This window comes from Dendrobates tinctorius, unplaced genomic scaffold (assembly GCF_039654945.1).
Source record: "Dendrobates tinctorius isolate UK_male_01 unplaced genomic scaffold, ASM3965494v1 ptg000012l, whole genome shotgun sequence".
Classification (NCBI taxonomy): Eukaryota; Metazoa; Chordata; class Amphibia; order Anura; family Dendrobatidae; genus Dendrobates; species Dendrobates tinctorius.
Window position 1 is genome coordinate 7,198,716 of NW_027361680.1, and position 24,040 is coordinate 7,222,755.

Sequence of the window (24,040 nt, forward strand, 5' to 3'; positions counted from 1 at the left end):
CCGGCTGCGATCAGCAGCGCTCACCACGTGGGCGCCGCTGATCGCTATGACGTACTATCCCGTCCCTGGGAATTAAGTCCCAGGGCACATGGACGGGATAGTACGTCTCATGGCAGAAAGGGGTTAAAAGTAAACATGTGGGAAATGTTATTTATTAAGTATTTTATGTGACACTTCTCTGTGATTTAAGGGCATAAAAATTCAAATTTGGAAGATTGCGAAATTTTCAACATTTTTGCCAAATTTCCGTGTTTTTTTTTTTTTCACGAATAAACGCAAGTTATATAAAAAATGTTACCACTATCCTGAAGTACAATATGTCATGAAAAAACATTGTCAGAATCACCGGGATCCATGGAAGCGTTTCAGAGTTATTACCTCATAAAGAGACAGTGGTCAGAATTGTAAAAATTGGCCCGTCATGAATGTGCAAACCACCCTTGGGGGTGAAGGAGTTAAAGAATTGTGTCTGTGGTTATGACTAAGCTTACATGTAAATAGTTACATAGAAAGATCTCTGTACTGATGCCTCATATATTTGTAAATTGTAATAAGATCGCCCCTGAGCCTTCCTTTTTCTAAACTGAATCATCCCAGGTGTAATGACTTGTCTTGGTATTGCAGTCCAGCCGTTGCCTTAACCTTGGTTGCTCTTTTCTGCACCCACTCTTGTTCAGCTATGCCACTGAGCTCAGTGATTGACTGCAACGCTGTACACTTGTAGTAGCAAAAACTGGGAGGGCACCACAAAATAAAGTAGGGGATACACCTGAAATCAGCAAAAAAGTAAATCATAAAGCAGAAGAGAAAGCTACTGACCACAACAGGGATCACAGCAAAAATACAAATTTTATTAAGTGCAACACACACATAACCGTATAAAAACAGTCCTAGAAATGACACATATAATGAACCCTTCAGGCTTATAATAAAGCCAGATTAAACTCCCCTGAATAGGGCAAAGGAATATACAGATACTGTGATTAAATATACAGTAATTAGTCTATATAGTAAATGTCCCATAAATATGTAACAAATGGTCATTGTAGCCAATAACTTGCCCTACATAAAAATATGCTGCAATGCAAGCAGAGCTAAAAATAATGGTATACACACCAAATGGATAATTCTACTCATATATGCACAGTAATATTTGCGATAGAAAACCACTAAAACATATATAGAAGCAGGACCTAATCCAATAAAGGGTTAAGAGGTAGAAAACCCCCCAGCAAAGGAACAAATACCATTAAGTAAATAGATGCTGGGTAGACTGTCCTGCAAATAATACCACTAATAGAGAAGCTTCTAATAACATCCACTACGGAACGTAAACTATGTGCACAATAGAACTGCTATAGAAAGCCACAATGGCCAATATAAGTGGCAATGGTAGAGCAAAAAAAAGGAACAAAGGTTCCCAGCTAATACGTAGGCGATTGGGTAATTTTCTCCCTGCTCTATATCCCAAAGTAAATACTGGGTGCAATAGCCTGGATCCAATACCACTGATTGGGGGGAGCTTGTGAGGACGTCAGACGCTCAGCACTTGATCCATGGAGGTAATCCGCAGTTGGTTGTTTTTCTGACTTCTTAGCAGAACGTTGTCTGAAAGGCGATGGCCTCTCTAGCAGCACAGTATGCTGACAGTGTGCCTCCTAGAGAAATGGTATGGACCACAGTTTGAGAATCTAGATTAATAGATAATGTATTTTTCCAATGCAGGGGTTATATTCCAGTGTGGTATGTCCAGGTCTTGTTATGACAAATCTTACCTATGGGATCTTGCCATCTTGCTTCTGGATGTTGATAATGCCAATTATGTGGGTGGTAAGTACATATTTAGGCTTCATTCGGGCTTTTTTAGCCATACCGCTACTGTAATGAAATACAATGTAAATGTAATTTACAGTAAAATATTTATCTTCTGTCCAACATTCCTATATTCTTCCATCTTATTCATGGACTTTGTATGAGGCATCTGCCTATGGCTCTGATGTACTCTGTTTTATTTCATAGTAAGGTCACGTTAGGTAGATGAAAATTGGTGATTTTTTTCCAATAGGGTATGATACTCTCTGCATTATTACATAGTCATAGAAAATACCCCTATGTCAGGGTTGATGGTTGTGTATTGGTGCTTCAATGAGCAGAATTGGGGTTAAGTGATTTGTAGGACTCGGTCTAAAGGCCATGTCAGTATTCTGTGGCCCTGAGAACTGCGTCGTACCTGCTGGCAGCCGCAGCTATGTTTGTAATTAGCGGCCTGGTATGACGTCAGCGTTGCAACATGCACATGTGATTTTCAAGTTAACTTCATCTCCTGTGACATTTTGTTTGAGAGAAGTATCAAATGTGGCGTTGCAGGAGGCTGGTGCTGCACTCGCTCCCTGAACAGAACATCATCAGAGTGCAGCGCTGTTGTTACTTACTACAGTTTCTTGCATCGCCACCCTCTGAAGATTTGATGGATGGTGAAGGAAGAAATTTCTAAAATAATTGAAAAACCATGTATCATTTCCTTTACACTTCACAAATACTTGCTGCTTTGTGTTGGTATTTCACATAAAATCCCAATAAAATACATTTAAGTTTGTGGGTTTAATGTAGAAAAGTTCACAGGGTATGAATACTTTTTTCAAGGCACTATAGGTCATAGGAAATAGACTAGCATGTTACATTGACCACTGACCATATAAACAGCTTACGGGGCGGGTTGATCCTACTGACATTTTCCCTTTTAATGTCCACTGCCTGTTCTCAAGTATAATCCGTCTCTAGTAACAAACATGCCATGATATATTACTGAAGTGGGGGGAGACTTTTGTCCTTGTGCTCTGTCATACAGAAATATCAGAGAAGGAGGATTTTAGGTCCAGGCATTCATCTTATTTGACTGTTTTTTGCATGCGGTAGCATGTACAGTTGTGCAAACACCTCTAGAAATGCAATGGGTTTTGATGAACTCGGGGAGGAGGTATAAGTTGCAAATCAACACTCCTTAGAATGAAATATACATGCTTTTATTACATGTTTGAGCAAAATGACAGATATACTTTAACACCTTAATCACACAACAAAAACCTGTTGTTTAATTTCCTAATGTTGTAAAAAGAAAATATTGGAATTTTGCTATTCTAATTGTATTGCATGCTTGTGGATGTATATGGTTATCAATTACAGTGCTGTGCAAATTAATTGGGACAAACCATTTTTTTAAATAAAATTGTAAGTTGTTTACCAGTCAGTGATTCAAACCAGTTTTAACTGCTTTGAACAGGTGTGAGTGCCTCTTCAAAGCAGTTAAAGCTGGTTTGAATCACTGACTGGTAAACAACTTACGATTTTACTTAAAAAAAAAAAAATGCTTTGTCCCAATTAATTTGCACAGCACTGTACAAGTATTCAGTTATTACATTCGCGATGCATTGTATTTAAAAAAAAAATGGCATGTATATATGTATGCACAGTAGAACACCTCAGAACAACTCTTCATTTAATATATTTATGTATTTTTAATTAATCATGCAGATCCGAATGTTCATAAACTCTTTTACCATTTCACCATATAATGGAGCTGAAGCATTGGTAAGCTTTTTTCTTTTGTATTTTATTTTTATATAAAGATCAGTATTTGAATGCAATTGTTTTAATTTTAAAACTTTTTTTTCTAAATTCTAGAAATATGACTCTTACTCAGGCAATGTCTGAGCCTGAATGAGAATAATTGAGTTATTCACAATTGTACACAGTTCTAAGCACGTGACTGAAGTGCACTTCAAGGAGTTACTCTAGCTCCACTTAGTCCCAGCATCACAGCCATCAGGCTGCAAATAGAATACAAATCACACTGCAACACAGCCTACACCTCAGGCTACAAATAGGGGACAAATCACACTGCAACACAGCCTACACCTCAGGCTACAAATAGGGGACAAATCACACTGCAACACAGCCTGCACCTCAGGCTGCAAATAGGGGACAAATCACACTGTAACACAGCCTACACCTCAGGCTACAAATAGGGGACAAATCACACTGTAACACAACCCACACCTCAGGCTGCAAATAGAATACAAATCACACTGCAACACAGCCTACACCTCAGGCTACAAATAGGGGACAAATCACACTGCAACACAGCCTACACCTCAGGCTACAAATAGGGGACAAATCACACTGCAACACAGCCTGCACCTCAGGCTGCAAATAGGGGACAAATCACACTGTAACACAGCCTACACCTCAGGCCGCAAATAGGGGACAAATCACACTGTAACACAACCCACACCTCAGGCTGCAAATAGGAGACAAATCACACTGCAACACAGCCTACACCTCAGGCTACAAATAGGGGACAAATCACACTGTAACACAGCCTACACCTCAGGCCGCAAATAGGGGACAAATCACACTGTAACACAACCCACACCTCAGGCTGCAAATAGGAGACAAATCACACTGCAACACAGCCTACACCTCAGGCTACAAATAGGGGACAAATCACACTGCAACACAGCCTACACCTCAGGCTACAAATAGGGGACAAATCACACTGCAACACAGCCTGCACCTCAGGCAACAAATAGGGGACAAATCACACTGCAACACAGCCTGCACCTCAGGCTGCAAATAGGGGACAAATCACACTGTAACACAGCCTACACCTCAGGCTACAAGTAGGGGACAAATCACACTGCAACACAGCCTGCACCTCAGGCTGCAAATAGGGGACAAATCACACTGTAACACAGCCTACACCTCAGGCCGCAAATAGGGGACAAATCACACTGTAACACAACCCACACCTCAGGCTGCAAATAGGGGACAAATCACACTGTAACACAGCCTACACCTCATGTTGCAAATAGGGGACAAATCACACTGCAACACAGCCTACACCTCAGGCTGCAAATAGAATACAAATCACACTGTAGCACAGCCTACACCTCAGGCTGCAAATAGAATACAAATCACACTTTAACACAGCCTACACCTCAGGCTGCAAATAGGGGACAAATCACACTGTAACACAACCCACACCTCAGGCTGCAAATAGGGGACAAATCACACTGTAACACAGCCTACACCTCAGGCTGCAAATAGAATACAAATCACACTGCAGCACAGCCTGCACCTCAGGCTGCAAATAGGGGACAAATCACACTGTAACACGGCCTACACCTCAGGCTGCAAATAGAATACAAAGCACACTGTAACACAGCTACACCTCAGGCTGCAAATAGAATACAAATCACACTGTAACACAGCCTACACCTCAGGCTTCAAATAGGGGACAAATCACACTGTAACACAACCCACATCTCAGGCTGCAAATAGGAGACAAATCACACTGCAACACAGCCTGCACCTCAGGCTGCAAATAGGGGACAAATCACACTGTAACACAGCCTACACCTCAGACGGCAAATAGAATACAAATCACACTGTAACACAGCCTGCACCTCAGGCTGCAAATAGGGGACAAATCACACTGTAACATAACCCACACCTCAGGCTGCAAATAGGGGACAAATCACACTGTAACACAGCCTACACCTCAGGCTGCACATAGGGGACAAATCACACTGTAACACAACCCACACCTCAGGCTGCAAATAGGGGACAAATCACACTGTAACACAACCCACACCTCAAGCTGCAAATAGGGGACAAATCACACTGTAACACAACCCACACCTCAGGCTGCAAATAGGGGACAAATCACAATGTAACACAGCCTACACCTCAGGCTGCAAATGGGGGACAAATCACACTGTAACACAGCCTACACCTCAGGCTGCAAATAGGGGACAAATCACACTGTAACACAGCCTACACCTCAGGCTGCAAATAGGGGACAAATCACACTGTAACACAGCCTACACCTCAGGCTGCAAATAGAATACAAATCACACTGCAACACAGCCTGCACCTCAGGCTGCAAATAGGGGACAAATCACACTAGCACAGACTACACCTCAGGCTGCAAATAGAATACAAATCACACTGTAGCACAGCCTACACCTCAGGCTGCACATAGGGGACAAATCACACTGTAACACAACCCACACCTGAGGCTGCAAATAGGGGACAAATCACACTGTAACACAACCCACACCTCAGGCTGCAAATAGGGGACAAATCACACTGTAACACAACCCACACCTGAGGCTGCAAATAGGGGACAAATCACACTGTAACACCACCCACACCTCAGGCTGCAAATAGGGGACAAATCACACTGTAACACAACCCACACCTCAGGCTGCAAATAGGGGACAAATCACACTGTAACACAACCCACACCTCAGGCTGCAAATAGGGGACAAATCACACTGTAACACAACCCACACCTCAGGCTGCAAATAGGGGACAAATCACACTGTAACACAACCCACACCTCAGGCTGCAAATAGGGGACAAATCACACTGTAACACAACCCACACCTCAGGCTGCAAATAGGGGACAAATCACACTGTAACACAACCCACACCTCAAGCTGCAAATAGGGGACAAATCACACTGTAACACAGCCTACACAGGCTGCATATAGGGGACAAATCACACTGTAACACAGCCTACACCTCAGGCTGCAAATAGGGGACAAATCACACTGTAACACAAGCCACACCTCAGGCTGCAAATAGGGGACAAATCACACTGTAACACAACCCACACCTCAGGCTGCAAATAGGGGACAAATCACACTGTAACACAGCCTACACAGGCTGCAAATAGGGGACAAATCACACTGTAACACAGCCTACACCTCAGGCTGCAAATAGGGGACAAATCACACTGTTACACAACCCACACCTCAGGCTGCAAATAGGGGACAAATCACACTGTAACACAGCCTACACCTCAGGCTGCACATAGGGGACAAATCACACTGCAACACAGCCTACACCTCAGGCTGCAAATAGGGGACAAATCACACTGTAACACAACCCACACCTCAAGCTGCAAATAGGGGACAAATCACACTGTAACACAGCCTACACAGGCTGCAAATAGGGGACAAATCACACTGTAACACAGCCTACAACTCAGGCTGCAAATAGGGGACAAATCACACTGTAACACAGCCTGCACCTCAGGCTGCAAATAGTGAACAAATCACACTGTTACATAACCCACACCTCAGGCTGAAAATAGGGGACAAATCACACTGTAACACAGCCTACACCTCAGGCTGCACATAGGGGACAAATCACACTGTAACACAACCCACACCTCAAGCTGCAAATAGGGGACAAATCACACTGTAACACAACCCACACCTCAAGCTGCAAATAGGGGGCAAATCACACTGTAACACAGCCTAATAATAATAATAATAATAATCTTTATTTATATAGCGCCAACATATTCCGCAGCGCTTTACAGTTGAACAGTTTCAAACACAACAGTCATAAGTAACAACGTTAACAATACAATAATTAAAGCGAAATAAGACGACCCTGCTCGTGGAGCTTACAATCTACAATGAGGTGGGGGAGATACAAAGCACAGGTTTGTATTTACAATGATGTATTTACAATGACGGTCCAGCCATCTTCAGGGGGTGGGGGTTAGATGGAGATAGTGAATGGGCTACACACACACAAACATGACTTTGATTACTGAATGTGATAGGCCGCTCTGAACAAATGTGTTTTGAGCGAGCGCCTAAAACTATGCAAATTGTGGATGGTCCTAATATCTTGGGGTAGAGCATTCCAGAGGATTGGCGCAGCACGGGAGAAGTCTTGGAGTCGGGAGTGGGAGGTACGGATTAGGGCAGAGGTTAGTCGAAAGTCATTTGCAGAGCGCAGCAGTCGGTTAGGCCGATAGACAGAAATGAGGGAGGAGATGTAAGGGGGTGCCGCACTGTGGAGAGCTTTGTGGGTGAGAACAAGTACTTTGAATTGTACCCTGTAATGAATTGGCAGCCAGTGTAACGACTGGCGAAGAGCGGACGCGTCTGAGTAACGATTAGCCAGATGGACAACCCTGGCTGCTGCATTAAGGATAGACTGGAGAGGGGAGAGTCGAGTGAGAGGGAGGCCAATTAATAGAGCATTATAGTAGTCCAGGCGGGAGTGGATCAGGGCGACAGTGAGAGTTTTTGTTGTTTCCATGGTGAGAAAAGGGCGGATTCTAGAGATGTTCTTTAGGTGTAAGCGGCATGAGCGGGCAAGAGATTGTATATGGGAGGTGAAGGAGAGATCGGAGTCGAACATAACACCCAGACAGCGCGCCTGCTGTCGGGGTGTTATTATGGTGCCACCCACAGAGAGGGAAATGTCAGATTTAGGGAGGTTAGTAGATGGTGGGAGCAGAAGAAGTTCAGTTTTGGAGAGGTTGAGTTTCAGATAGAGAGCAGACATGATGTTGGAGACTGCAGACAGACAGTCAGTGGCGTTCTGTAGTACAGCGGAGGTAAGGTCAGGGGATGATGTGTACAGTTGTGTGTCATCAGCATAAAGATGGTACTGAAAGCCAAATCTGCTGATGGTCTGTCCAATTGGGGCCATATAGAGAGAGAAGAGAAGGGGGCCAAGGACTGAGCCCTGAGGTACCCCAACAGTGAGAGGAAGAGGAGATGAAGTGGAGCCAGAAAACAGAACACTGAAGGAGCGGTCGGAAAGATAGGAGGAGAACCAGGAAAGAGCAGTGTCCTTAATGCCTAGTGACTGGAGCCTAGAGAGTAGGAGAGGATGGTCAACAGTGTCGAAAGCTGCAGAAAGGTCGAGAAGAATGAGCAGAGAGTGGTCACCATTACGTTTTGCTGTCAGAAGGTCATTGGTCTACACCTCAGGCTGCAACTAGATTACAAATCACAGTGCAACATTGCCCATATACCCCAGGTACACAGCACACGGCCACCAAATGCCAAGGGAAAAGTGTCAAGTCCCCAAAATACACCATGCTGTTACAGTAAAAAGGCCAAGTGCTCACAGGTCCTATGTAGCTTTTTGCAGGATGTCTGAAGTAAAGCTAAGTGATTTCTGTTTTTTGACTTGGCTGATACTGACATTCACTGCATTTTTATGCAAAGTAGATGGGATTTACATAAATCTTGTGCCCACTGTGCATGTCTATTTTTTTTTTCTTATTTCATTTTACATATATTAAACCGTAAACCATTATGTGTTCACGTACAATGTTGATCATCTAAAATTTCTTGTAGAATTTCAGATCATCATATTATTTGTAGCCAAAATTAGGTGAAGGCAAAGTGGAAAGCCCAGCACAGCCCTGAGCTAAAACTGTCTGCTGAGTATTGGCACCAGTTATTTCAAGCCAGAATTATTCAACATGACAACTTATTTTTTTTTTTTTTTTTTTTAAATTGTGGCCACATGTGTTTTTGGATATTGATGAAAATGTTCTATCGGTCTTTTTATGCTTAACAGCTTCCCATCACAATGTGCCACTTTGTATTAAGCCCGCTTCACACATCCGTGTTTCCAGTCCGTGTGGTGACCGTTTTCACACATACTGGAGACACACACGCACACCCATTATAATCGATGGGGCTGCACACATGGACCATGTGTTCATGTGACAAGTCTGTTTTTTTTCTGGCATCACGGCTGTCAATACACATGTGCACATGGTGCAGAAATGTCTGCAGGCGCTGCGGTGTGTGCACACATTCAGTGACACTTGTGAAGACTTTTGATATTTCAGTTGGCAACACTGAATAGGAAACTATAGAAACCAGAAAGTCATGCTGTATGAATTTAATTGTAACTATTGTAATTTTTTTTTTTTTGTTAGCTTTGGCTTTTTAGTCAGAAACCTGAATCTCTTGATCCATTGGCAAAATATCACAGCTGCACGTCAGGATTAGGAAATAATTATGTTACACCACTAAAGGTTAGTATACCCCAATTTCCAAAAATGGAAAGTAAAATGATCTTCATTGTGTATATAGAAGTCTGTAATATTAGAAAATGGAGTTGCATATGGTCTGTGTATGGTATTGTAACTCCACTCCATTAGATGGATGGGTCTGAACTTCTAGACGACCCCAACGAAAGAACAAAAAATGCCCCAAATCATGACCATTATAACACCAAACACCTATGTAGAGCAAAAAAGTCCTCCAAACTTAGTAATGTAAGAAAAATAAATTTTATTGAAACATACACTTAAAGGGAATCTGTCACCCTTTTTTTGCATGAGCTGCCAGCATTGATATCAGGGGCTTATTTACAGCATTCTGTAATGCTAACAAAGTGAACAAGCATTCTGTAATGCTGTAGATAAGCCCCTGATGTAACCTGAAAGATAAGAAAAACACATAAGATAATACTCACCGGAGGAGGCGGTCCAGTCCGATGGGTGTCGCGGTCCGGCGCCTCCCATCTTCATATGATGCCGTCCTCCTCTCCCTTCCTGTAATGACTCCTGTTGAGGGCAGAGCAGAGTCCTGCAGTGCGCAGGCGTCAGAAGAGGTCCGGCGCCTGCGCACTGCAGTATTCTCCTCTGCCCTCAACAGGGCAGAGCAGTGCGTCTGCGCCGGAGCACTACAGGAAGGGAATATTATATTAGAAACGCGTCACCACTTCTGAATTTGTCACCCACTCCTGGTTCGACTTGCATATACTAAGTCAAAATACTGACCAAATACTGAATGTGTGAACATGGCCTTAGAATAGGTGGTTGCTTGTTTTCACTCTAAAACCCTAAATACTAAATACTTGGATGCTTAACCCTTCGCTGTCCTGTGACCATTACACGGTAGCAAATGTGCACTTACAGAAGTGCACATTTGCTACCGTGTAATGGTCACAGGACAGGGAAGGGTTAAGCATCCAAGTATTTAATCTCTTTTGGAAATAAAGAATCTTCCCCTTATTGTTATTAGAGAGAACAAGTGATCTCCATAAACAACACAATTCACTATACCAAGATGAATAATGCCATATACCAGGAACAAACTACCGTGACCAGACTACATATTACCACCACATAGTGACCGAATAATACCACATACAAGGGATAAATGTGTCACACCATCACCAGACCACATATCGCCACCACATACAATAAAACTAATATTACCACTAATGACATTATACACAGGAACTCTGTATATAGTGACAGAGTACAGATAATACAGGAATCACCAGTGACATTACAATATATAGAGACCTCCTGTGTTTATCGTATACAGGTGATACAGTGATCACCAGTGCCATTATACACAGGAGCTCTATATATGGTGTACCAGTAAACAGTGATCACCGGTGACATTATACACAGAAGCTCTGTATATAGTGTCAGTGTACAGGTAATACAGTGACCACTGGTGACATTATACACAGGAACTCTGTACATAGTATACAGCGTATAGTGCAAGTGTATAGGTAACATATTGACTCACCAGTGATGTCTACAGTTGAAGTCATTCATCTTTCTTTTCTTCTTCATCCAGTGCAGACTGCCATCACCTCTTTCAGCCGTGAATCGTCTCTGCATAATATAAAACAAAGTTATCTATGGCTGATTGCTTCCAGAGCACATTCCCCGCTTTTTTCCAGACTTCTATACTACTTCAGATGAAGGGGAAAAAAAAGCGACATATTGCCGCCCTGCAGAGTTACAGGGCTCCCTTTTTGTTACCCCTCCCCCCCCCCCCCCCCATGGAAGACTGTATCCTCAAAAGTAAATTAAATTACAGCAGTGATAATGTCCCCTGATTATCCCCTACAGTAATTATGTCCCCGCTTGTCGCCATAGACCAATAATGTATGTTCCTCATCCTGACCCTCATACAGTAATTGTCACTCCTTTGTTTAATAAGGTCTCAGATCCTGGGCCCCTTTATTTAATGTCCCGATCCTAGGCCCCTATGTCCATGTTAATAAGGGCCCCTTCCAGTAATGGTGTCCCCATCCTGGGCCCTTTCCAGTAAAAGTGTCCCCATCCTGGGCCCCTGTGTCCACTTTACTAATGCCCCCATCCTGTTGACTACCCTGCCCAATCACAAAGGGGAGGGGGGAAGATTCTTTTCACCTTCCAGCGCTCCCCCAGCATCCCCTTAAGGCTCCATATTTGGGGTGGTTGTTAAAATGGAAACTGACTGCATCTGTGGCAGGGTGCTCTGCTCTGTGACAGGCCGTGCACGGATGTTACATAGCAGTAACATTGAAAGGCCATCGGCTTATCAAGGACTACAGGTGTCAGCGTGCGGCCTCTGATGGCAGTTATATTAAATGGTCGCTGGCCTATCAGAGGCCGCCCGCTGACATCTGGAGCCTTTGATAGGCCGGCAGTCTTTCAATGTTACAGCTACAGCTGTGGCCAAAAGTATTGACACCCCTGCAATTCTGTCAGATAATACTCAGTTTCTTCCTGAAAATGATTGCAAACACAAATTCTTTGGTATTATTATCTTCATTTAATTTGTCTTAAATGAAAAAACACAAAAAGAATTGTCCTAAAGCCAAATAGGATATAATTCCACACCAAACATAAAAAAGAGGGTGGACAAAAGTATTGGCACTGTTTGAAAAATCATGTGATGCTTCTCTAATTTGTGTAATTAACAGCACCTGTAACTTACCTGTGGCACCTAACAGGTGTTGGCAATAACTAAATCACACTTGCAGCCAGTTGACATAGATTAAAGTTGACTCAACCTCTGTCCTGTGTCCTTGTGTGTACCACATTGAGCATGGAGAAAAGAAAGAAGACCAAAGAAGTGTCTGAGGACTTGAGAAACCAAATTGGAGATGGACTTGTAGCCTTGAGATTGCTCATGCTTCCTCACAAAGACCTGAATGTTCCTGTGTCTACCGTGTGCAGTGTCATCAAGAAGTTTAAAGCCCATGGCACTGTGGCTAACCTCCCTAGATGTGGACGGAAAAGAAAAATTGACACAAGATTTCAACGCAAGATTGTGCGGATGTTGGATAAAGAACCTCGACTAACATCCAAACAAGTTCATGCTGCCCTGCAGTCCAAGGGTACACCAGTGTCAACCCGTACTATCCGTCGGCGTCTGAATGAAAAGAGACTGTATGGTAGGAGACCCAGGAAGACCCCACTTCTTACCCCGAGACATAAAAAAGCCAGGCTGGAGTTTGCCAAAACTTACCTGAAAAAGCCTTAAACATTTTGGAAGAATGTTCTCTGGTCAGATGAGACAAAAGTAGAGCTTTTTGGGCAAAGGCATCAACATAGAGTTTACAGGAGAAAAAAGATACATTCAAAGAAAAGAACACGGTCCCTATATTCAAACATGGCGGAGGTTCCCTGATGTTTTGGGGTTGCTTTGCTGCCTCTGGCACTGGACTGCTTGACCGTGTGCATGGTGTTATGAAGTCAGAAGACTACCAACAATTTTTGCAGCATAATGTAGGGCCCAGTGTGAGAAAGCTGGGTCTCCCTCAGAGGTCATGGGTCTTCTAGCAGGAGAATGACCCAAAACACACTTCAAAAAGCACTAGAAAATGGTTTGAGAGAAAGCACTGGAGACTTCTAAGGTGGCCAGCAATGAGTCCAGACCTGAATCCCATAAAACACCTGTGGAAAGATCTAAAAACAGCAGTTTGGAGAAGGCACCCTTCAAATATCAGGTACCTGGAGCAGTTTGCCAAAGAAGAATGGTCTAAAATTCCAGCAGAGCATTGTAAGAAACTCATTGATGGTTATCGGAAGCGGTTGGTCGCAGTTATTTTGGCTAAAGGTTGTGCAACCAAGTATTAGGCTGAGGGTGCCAATACTTTTGTCTGGCCCATTTTTGGAGTTTTGTGTGAAATGTTCAATGTTTTGCTTTTTGCTTCATTCTCTTGTGTTTTTTCATTTAAGACAAATTAAATAAAGATAATACCAAAGAATTTGTGTTTGCAATAATTTTCATGAAGAAACTGAGTATTATCTGACAGAATTGCAGGGGTGTCAATACTTTTGGCCACAACCGTATATGACGTCAGTGAGCGCACTGTCACAGCTGCAGCAGCGTTCATCTTGATGGGCATCGTTGTCAGGGCCTGATTTAAATTTTCATGGGCCCCTTTAGCACATACCACTATTCATGATGCACAGATAAGAAATATAGGTATAGTATAATGCCAAAGATTTCACATATAGGCCGAGTTTTTCAGCACTTTTTTTTGTGCTGAAAATGCCCCCCTCTGCTCATACATGAGTGAATTGTCCCAGAGGGCTGGCGGGGGAGGGGGAGTGGCGGATCACCGGAGGCAGGAGCCGACGGCTGCAACTGTGCCCACTGCTAAAGAGAAATGAATATTAATTTCTCTTATAGCGCGCATAGTGACAGCCGCCGGCTTCCAGAAGACATCCTACACGCCTACCTGCGCACCCTCGGCGCATCTCGTTGGTTCCGGCGGCAGCAGCATTTCTGGCCTAGCGATCAAGTGGCCCTGCTCAAGGTAATGAATATGCACGCCTCTTCAATCCCATAGGCGTGGAGTGAATATTCATTACCTTAATGAGAGGGGCTACGTGATCGCTCAGCAGGAAGAGCTACTGGCGCCGGATCGAGATGCATCAAGGGGCGCACAGGCAAGGTGAGTAGGATGTTTGTTTTTTTAAATAGGAAACGTGCATACAAGGATAGGGGGATAAGGAGCCATGCATACAAGGACAGGGACGGGGGAGCAATGCATACAAGAACAAGGACGGTGGAGCCATGCAAACCAGGACAGGGATGAGGGGACAATGCATACCCGACTTCTACTCTAATCAATAAGCTTACCCAGCTTTTCGTGGCAAAATTAGGTGCCTTAGCTTATACTCGGGTCGGCTTATACTCGAGTATACACGGTACTTTTTACATTATATGAGTAATATCTATTGTAAATTCTACAATCCTCCAACACACAGTGACTGAAGACTTATCATTTTAGACTGGTCAGTATTGTCCTCCATACAGTATGTTTGGCACCACATAGTCCTTGATACAGTATTATGGGCCCCTTATTGTGCTCCATACAGTAGAATGGACCCCGCATAGTGCTCCATACAGTAGAATGGGCCTCATTATATTGTACCATACAGTAGAATGAGCCCCATTATATTGCTCCATGCAGTAGAATGGGCCCCATGTAATGCTCAATGTAGTAGAATGGGCCCCATGTAGCAGAATGGGCCCCATGTAATGCTCCATGCAGTAGAATGGGCCCCATTATATTGCTCCAGCTCTACCCTCTCCTAGTGTATCCTCACCCATCCACTGTAGACTGTGAGCCCTCGCGTGCAGGGTCCTCTTTCCTTTTGTACTTGTATGTGCCTTGTATTGCTCATGTTTATTGTACTTGTCTTCGTATGCCCCTTTTTCACATGTAAAACGCCATGGAATAAATGGCGCTATAAAAATGAATAATAATAATCCGTACCGGAGCCTCTGTGAGCCACATAGAATCCAACACGTTTTAGAAAGCATCGGTTTCCTTCCTCAGGGGTGAAATATACAGTAATATTGATATTACATTATCTTTTAAAGGGGACCATCACTAAAAAATGACCTATTATTTGAATCTGATTTGTTTACATGTATTTTTTCATCTTTGCGGTTTTATTTTAATTTTCCATATTGCCATGTATATTACATTTCTGAAATCTTCCCACTTTCACATTAGCATCTAAGCTGAATACTAGAGTCATACTTGCTGTTCTCTGCAGATAACTTTTCAGCAGTCTCATTATTATGATACAGTATTACAATAACAGGTAACACTTCTGTACACAGTAGATAACACAGGTTTCACCTATCACAATAGGTGCTTGGTAACCGCTCGCCTCCTCCTCTCTTCATAATGCTTTCTCCAGTGAGTGCATGCCCAGAGAACCCTCTTGTGTAAAGCAATAGGGTCAGAGCCAGTGAATTGCTGCCTATGTCCCTATACACCGGCAAGGTCTGTTCTGCAAAACAAGTGTAAATTCAAGTGTCCTGCAGCTTCTAATTTAAGTAGTCAGTGCAGAGTTAGCAGAATATCCTCCGAAGTATAAGGCCTCCTTCACATGATGTACGTGTCTCTGGTACTTGTGGCATCTGTTTTTTTTTTTCCACTGATACCAAACATGTTCACACTATAATTTATGGTGCTCTGCACAAGTCCGTTTTTACAAGAAGCACGGATGATAAGGGCTAATATAAGTCTGTGGGTCCATGTACAGCATATGGATGGCATCTGTGTGCCCTCTGATTGCTGTACATGTTTTGCATTGCAAAGTAGAGGAGAAGCTTTGACATTGATTTTTCTTAAGCCATACCAGAAAAACACGGGCTGCGCACACCGATCCGAAACACTGAGGGGACACACCGATCCAAAACACTGAGGGCACACACCGATCCGAAACAATGAAGGCACACACCGATCCAAAACACTGAGGGGACACACTGATCCAAAACACTGAGGGGACACACTGATCCAAAACACTGAGGGGACACACTGATCCAAAACACTGAGGGGACTCACCGATCCAAAACACTGAGGGGACACACCGATCCAAAACACTGAGGGCACACACCGATCCAAAACACTGAGGGGACACACCGATCCAAAACAGTGAAGGCACACACCGATCCAAAACACTGAGGGGACACCGATCCAAAACACTGAAGGCACACACCGATCCAAAGCACTGAGGGCACATACCGATCCAAAACACTGATGGCACACACCGATCCAAAACACTGATGGCACACACCGATCCAAAACACTGGCGGCACACACCGATCCAAAACACTGAGGGGACACCGATCCAAAACACTGAAGGCACAGACCGATCCAAAACACTGAGGGGACACACCGATCCAAAACACTGAGGGGACACCGATCCAAAACACTGAAGGCACACACCGATCCAAAGCACTGAGGGCACATACCGATCCAAAACACTGATGGCACACACCGATCCAAAACACTGATGGCACACACCGATCCAAAACACTGATGGCACACACCGATCCAAAACACTGAGGATACACACCGATCCAAAACACTGAGGATACACACCGATCCAAAACACTGAGGGTACACACCGATCCAAAACACTGAGGGTACACATCGATCCAAAACACTGATGGCACACACCGATCCAAAACACTGGCGGCACACACCGATCCAAAACACTGATGGCACACACCGATCCAAAACACTGGCGGCACACACCGATCCAAAACACTGAGGGGACACCGATCCAAAACACTGAAGGCACATACCGATCCAAAACACTGAGGGTACACACCGATCCAAAACACTGAGGATACACACCGATCCAAAACACTGAGGGTACACACCGATCCAAAACACTGAGGGTACACATCGATCCAAAACACTGATGGCACACACCGATCCAAAACACTGGCGGCACACACCGATCCAAAACACTGATGGCACACACCGATCCAAAACACTGGTGGCACACACCGATCCAAAACACTGAGGGGACACCGATCCCAAACACTGAAGGCACATACCGATCCAAAACACTGAGGGGACACACCGATCCAAAACACTGAGGGGACACCGATCCAAAACACTGAAGGCACACACCGATCCAAAGCACTGAGGGCACATACCGATCCAAAACACTGATGGCACACACCGATCCAAAACACTGATGGCACACACCGATCCAAAACACTGGCGTCACACACCGATCCAAAACACTGAGGGGACACCGATCCAAAACACTGAAGGCACATACCGATCCAAAACACTGAGGGGACACACCGATCCAAAACACTGAAGGCACATACCGATCCAAAACACTGAGGGGAAACACACTGATCCAAAGCACTGAGGGCACATACCGATCCAAAACACTGATGGCACACACCGATCCAAAACACTGATGGCACACACCGATCCAAAACACTGAGGGGACACCGATCCAAAACACTGAAGGCACATACCGATCCAAAACACTGAAGGCACATACCGATCCAAAACACTGAGGGCACACACCGATCCAAAACACTGAGGGGACACCGATCCAAAACACTGAAGGCACATACCGATCCAAAACACTGAGGGGACACACCGATCCAAAACACTGAGGGGACACACCGATCCAAAACACTGAAGGCACACACCGATCCAAAGCACTGAGGGCACATACCGATCCAAAACACTGATGGCACACACCGATCCAAAACACTGATGGCACACACCGATCCAAAACACTGGCGGCACACACCGATCCAAAACACTGAGGGGACACCGATCCAAAACACTGAAGGCACATACCGATCCAAAACACTGAGGGGACACACTGATCCAAAACACTGAGGGGACACACTGATCCAAAACACTGAGGGGACACACTGATCCAAAACACTGAGGGGACACACTGATCCAAAACACTGAGGGGACTCACCGATCCAAAACACTGAGGGGACACACCGATCCAAAACACTGAGGGCACACACCGATCCAAAACACTGAGGGCACACACCGATCCAAAACACTGAGGGGACACACCGATCCAAAACAGTGAAGGCACACACCGATCCAAAACACTGAGGGGACACCGATCCAAAACACTGAAGGCACACACCGATCCAAAGCACTGAGGGCACATACCGATCCAAAACACTGATGGCACACACCGATCCAAAACACTGATGGCACACACCGATCCAAAACACTGGCGGCACACACCGATCCAAAACACTGAGGGGACACCGATCCAAAACACTGAAGGCACAGACCGATCCAAAACACTGAGGGGACACACCGATCCAAAACACTGAGGGGACACCGATCCAAAACACTGAAGGCACACACCGATCCAAAGCACTGAGGGCACATACCGATCCAAAACACTGATGGCACACACCGATCCAAAACACTGATGGCACACACCGATCCAAAACACTGATGGCACACACCGATCCAAAACACTGAGGATACACACCGATCCAAAACACTGAGGATACACACCGATCCAAAACACTGAGGGTACACACCGATCCAAAACACTGAGGGTACACATCGATCCAAAACACTGATGGCACACACCGATCCAAAACACTGGCGGCACACACCGATCCAAAACACTGATGGCACACACCGATCCAAAACACTGGCGGCACACACCGATCCAAAACACTGAGGGGACACCGATCCAAAACACTGAAGGCACATACCGATCCAAAACACTGAGGGTACACACCGATCCAAAACACTGAGGATACACACCGATCCAAAACACTGAGGATACACACCGATCCAAAACACTGAGGGTACACACCGATCCAAAACACTGAGGGTACACATCGATCCAAAACACTGATGGCACACACCGATCCAAAACACTGGCGGCACACACCGATCCAAAACACTGATGGCACACACCGATCCAAAACACTGGTGGCACACACCGATCCAAAACACTGAGGGGACACCGATCCCAAACACTGAAGGCACATACCGATCCAAAACACTGAGGGGACACACCGATCCAAAACACTGAGGGGACACCGATCCAAAACACTGAAGGCACACACCGATCCAAAGCACTGAGGGCACATACCGATCCAAAACACTGATGGCACACACCGATCCAAAACACTGATGGCACACACCGATCCAAAACACTGGCGTCACACACCGATCCAAAACACTGAGGGGACACCGATCCAAAACACTGAAGGCACATACCGATCCAAAACACTGAGGGGACACACCGATCCAAAACACTGAAGGCACATACCGATCCAAAACACTGAGGGGAAACACACTGATCCAAAGCACTGAGGGCACATACCGATCCAAAACACTGATGGCACACACCGATCCAAAACACTGATGGCACACACCGATCCAAAACACTGAGGGGACACCGATCCAAAACACTGAAGGCACATACCGATCCAAAACACTGAAGGCACATACCGATCCAAAACACTGAGGGCACACACCGATCCAAAACACTGAGGGGACACCGATCCAAAACACTGAAGGCACATACCGATCCAAAACACTGAGGGGACACACCGATCCAAAACACTGAGGGGACACACCGATCCAAAACACTGAAGGCACACACCGATCCAAAGCACTGAGGGCACATACCGATCCAAAACACTGATGGCACACACCGATCCAAAACACTGATGGCACACACCGATCCAAAACACTGGCGGCACACACCGATCCAAAACACTGAGGGGACACCGATCCAAAACACTGAAGGCACATACCGATCCAAAACACTGAGGGGACACACCGATCCAAAACACTGAGTGGACACCGATCCAAAACACTGAAGGCACACACCGATCCAAAGCACTGAGGGTACATACCGATCCAAAACACTGATGGCACACACCGATCCAAAACACTGATGGCACACACCGATCCAAAACGCTGGCGGCACACACCGATCCCAAACACTGAGGGGACACCGATCCAAAACACTGAAGGCACATACCGATCCAAAACACTGAGGGTACACACCGATCCAAAACACTGAGGGTACACACCGATCCAAAACACTGAGGGTACACACCGATCCAAAACACTGAGGGTACACACCGATCCAAAACACTGAGGGTACACACCGATCCAAAACACTGAGGGTACACACCGATCCAAAACACTGGTGGCACACACCGATCCAAAACACTGGTGGCACACACCGATCCAAAACACTGGTGGCACACACCGATCCAAAACACTGGTGGCACACACCGATCCAAAACACTGGTGGCACACACCGATCCAAAACACTGGTGGCACACACCGATCCAAAACACTGGTGGCACACACCGATCCAAAACACTGGTGGCACACACCGATCCAAAACACTGGTGGCACACACCGATCCAAAACACTGGTGGCACACACCGATCCAAAACACTGATGGCACACACCGATCCAAAACACTGGCGGCACACACCGATCCAAAACACTGGCGGCACACACCGATCCAAAACACTGACGGCACGGGTACCGTTTTTTACAATGCTGGTATTATACAGACGTCTTAGGAGACCTAAGATGGTTTTGTATGCTGATGATACTAAATGTGGCACTCGTAAATTTTCAATAGTTCTTTTATTAACCCAAATGGAATTTGCAGTCCACCTACAAATTGCAGCTATTTGCAGACTTATTTCTGCAGCCAAAACCTTCACTCTTGGCAGCGAAAACACTATTTAAAGTGCAGCAATGTGTGAACATACTTTTAGGATATGGTCTCAGTAATTGGTCAGTATTTTACCTCAGTATTTGTAATCCCAAATCTGGAGTGGGTGATAAATCCAGAAGTGGTGACATGTTTCTATTAAGCCCCCGTTACACACAGCGAGATCGCTAGCAATATCGCTGAAACGTCACTGGGTTTGTGACGCAGCAGCGATATCGCTATGTCTGATACTTACCTCCAACCGGCTCCCCCGCTGATTATCTCTGATCGCGCGAGGACGTCCTGGACCATTTCTCGTCGGGCGCTTCCTGCTGGGCTTCCTGTGGCGCCGACGAGCGACGCGTGGACGTGGGCAGGAGGACGTCAGGATCGCCGCGTCTGACAGGTAAGTAGCGACCCCCGACCGCTGCTCTGTCGCTGGTGAGATCTGCCTGTGTCGCAGCTCACTAGCGACCATTTAGCGATGCACCAGCGATCCATATCTTTATCGGGATCGCTGGGGCATCGCTTAGTGTAACGGTACCCTTATACTTTTCCTCTGATTGTTCCTCTCCTGCTTTTCGCTTATAAATAAGTGATGTAAATACTGACCAAACACTGATAGCATCACAATAGCCAAAGGCTGATCGAAGCAAGGGTTTTACACTGCTAAATGATTATATTGCTCACATTTCTCTTGCCTAAGTTACAATGGCGCAAACTTATTAAGAGATTGCACATTTAGTGACTTTGTTCCAATTATTGTTTTTAGCAGATAATATGAAATGATGCATAATACATGGTGCAGATTTCTAAATGATGTGTATACTTTAGGCTACGTTCCCACTATGAAGCATTTTTCGTAAGTTTTTGATGTTGCAGATTTATTTCTCGTATTAAGTAAATTATTTTACTTGTGTTTTTTCATTGTTTTTTTTAGCTTGCTTTTTACATACATTTTTATTGCTTTTTTGACTTTCCAGTCCTTCTCTTTTTGGTATGTCATGTTTTAAATAAAGCTGCTTAGTTTTTTATACTCCCTGGTATTTGTGTTTGACAAAACTTTTATTGATACAGCCGTGTGTGCATTTCCATTTGTGTTTTTCTACTCCAGAACTGCACTAAAAAACGCATGCGTTTTTCCGCATCTAATGTAAGTCTATGGGAAAAATCTGCACGTAAAACTCACCGCAGGTCTCTTTACGTTAAGTAAAATAAAAGCAGAGTGGCCATGGAATTTCTATAAATCCCATCTACTTTGCTGGAACTGAAATGTTGTGTTTTTAATGCAACAAAAATGTGTGATGTCAAAGTCACCAAAAACTCATGGTGGTTATGCAGCCTTGGACAGCGAAAACTGACGTATTTTAACATCTTCTCGTCCATCATATTGGATGGTTCATACTGTTTGATAAACTGGCACATCTTTATATTGTAAGTTTACACCACCTATTTATTAGTTGACTTACTTTCTACCAAAAACTGGCCACAAGATTTTAGTTTGGAGAAAAAAGGATTTAGTTCAGCTCACCCCTCATTGATGCTGCAGCAAGGTCCGATCAAGGACACGTCTCCACTTGGACCTCTTGGAATACTTCATGGAAGAAGGAAAGTTCAGCTCCAGGACTAAAATCCAGAATTTTCTTTATTTATTTCATTAAAATACAAGCATGGCTGCTATAGTCGTCATTACGGTTTTTCCTCTGACATGGGATAGCTGCACAGAAAGTGCCCAGGAGGTTCTGTACGCGTTTTGAGCAGTATACGCTCTTAGACTCTGAGTCTAAGAGCGTATACCGATTGAAATGCGTACAGAACCCCCTGTGCACTTTTTGTGCGGCTATACCATGTCAGGGTAAAAACTGCAATGATGACTATAGCAGCCATGCTTGTATTTTAATGAAATAAAGAAAATTCTGGATTTTACTCCTTGAGCTGGACTTTCCTTTTTCCAACAAGATTTTAGTGCATTGTTGTTGCACATTAGGTCATGCCACTCTACACTATTCAACAACCATTTTTATAGAAGTCGCACCCACTTGTTGGACAAGGCTCATAATAAATATGATGCAAGTCATAAAATACAGGGTTTTTGTGATACTTAATCTAAGATGCACATGTCACTATATATTTGCTCGGTTTCAGATGGACCTAGATGACGCAAGCAGCCGCTATTTTTATGAAAAGGTATTGGAATTGGAGGAGCAGGTGCGGAAAAGAGTTGTATGTGGAAATTCAGAAAATCAATGAAGATCAATGACTATCAATTGCTTTAATAATGTGAACATTTTTCTGTTCTCTTTGGATCTCAGACTAAAAATTAATCTCCATTATGAACTAAAATAATTATTTATATGCTCCTGTCTTATGTCTTTATTTGGATTATGAAAATTAGTAAAAATTACAAAAAGGGTGGAAAAATATTTCAGGAATTGTTTATTCATCCATATAGTATTACGTGTTTTCTGTCACATTTTGGTGGTATATAACAGTAGAAAAAACTTTTGAAAATTTTTCTGGTTTATTTACATTTCTTACCCATGCACTATGCAGTGTTTTGTGGTACATTTTTGTGATGTATAAGACTATAAAAAAATTTAAAAATTTGCTGGGTTACATTTCTCAGCCATACAGTATTACGTGTTCTTGGGTACATTTCGTTGGTATATCACCCTTATAAAAATTGTTAACTTATCGTTATTATATTTATCACCCATAGGCTATTCTGTGGTCTAGAGTACATTTCTTTAGTATACAACCTACAAAAAACGTATTCAAAATGTATTATATTGCTCATCCATAGGGTATCATGTCTTGTTGGGTAAATTATGTTGATATGTAAGCGTCAAAAAATTGTTCAAAATTTTATTGCCATTATATTGCTTATCTACAGACTATTCCATGGTCTGGAGTACATTTTGTTGTTATATAAAC

At 44.1% G+C, this 24,040-nt stretch overlaps 1 protein-coding gene across 3 annotated transcripts in view; it reads left to right on the forward strand.

Moving 5' to 3' along the window:
• Window positions 1-23,461, forward strand: part of HSD17B7 (hydroxysteroid 17-beta dehydrogenase 7) — a 114,540-nt gene extending 91,079 nt beyond the window's left edge. Inside the window, exons 7-10 of one of the 3 annotated variants that reach the window (XR_012226427.1) lie at window positions 1,726-1,830; window positions 3,532-3,588; window positions 9,773-9,871; window positions 23,252-23,290. Coding sequence is in view for 2 of the 3 variants with exons in the window: in XM_073557969.1 (XP_073414070.1) it covers window positions 1,726-1,830; window positions 3,532-3,588; window positions 9,773-9,871; window positions 23,252-23,356 (366 nt within the window). In the remaining variant the exon portion in view is untranslated. Of the gene's footprint in view, window positions 1-1,725; window positions 1,831-3,531; window positions 3,589-9,772; window positions 9,872-23,251 lie in introns of all 3 variants that reach the window. The other 2 variants (XM_073557969.1, XM_073557970.1) reach the window with 2 other exon arrangements.
• Window positions 23,462-24,040: the final 579 nt, after the last annotated feature.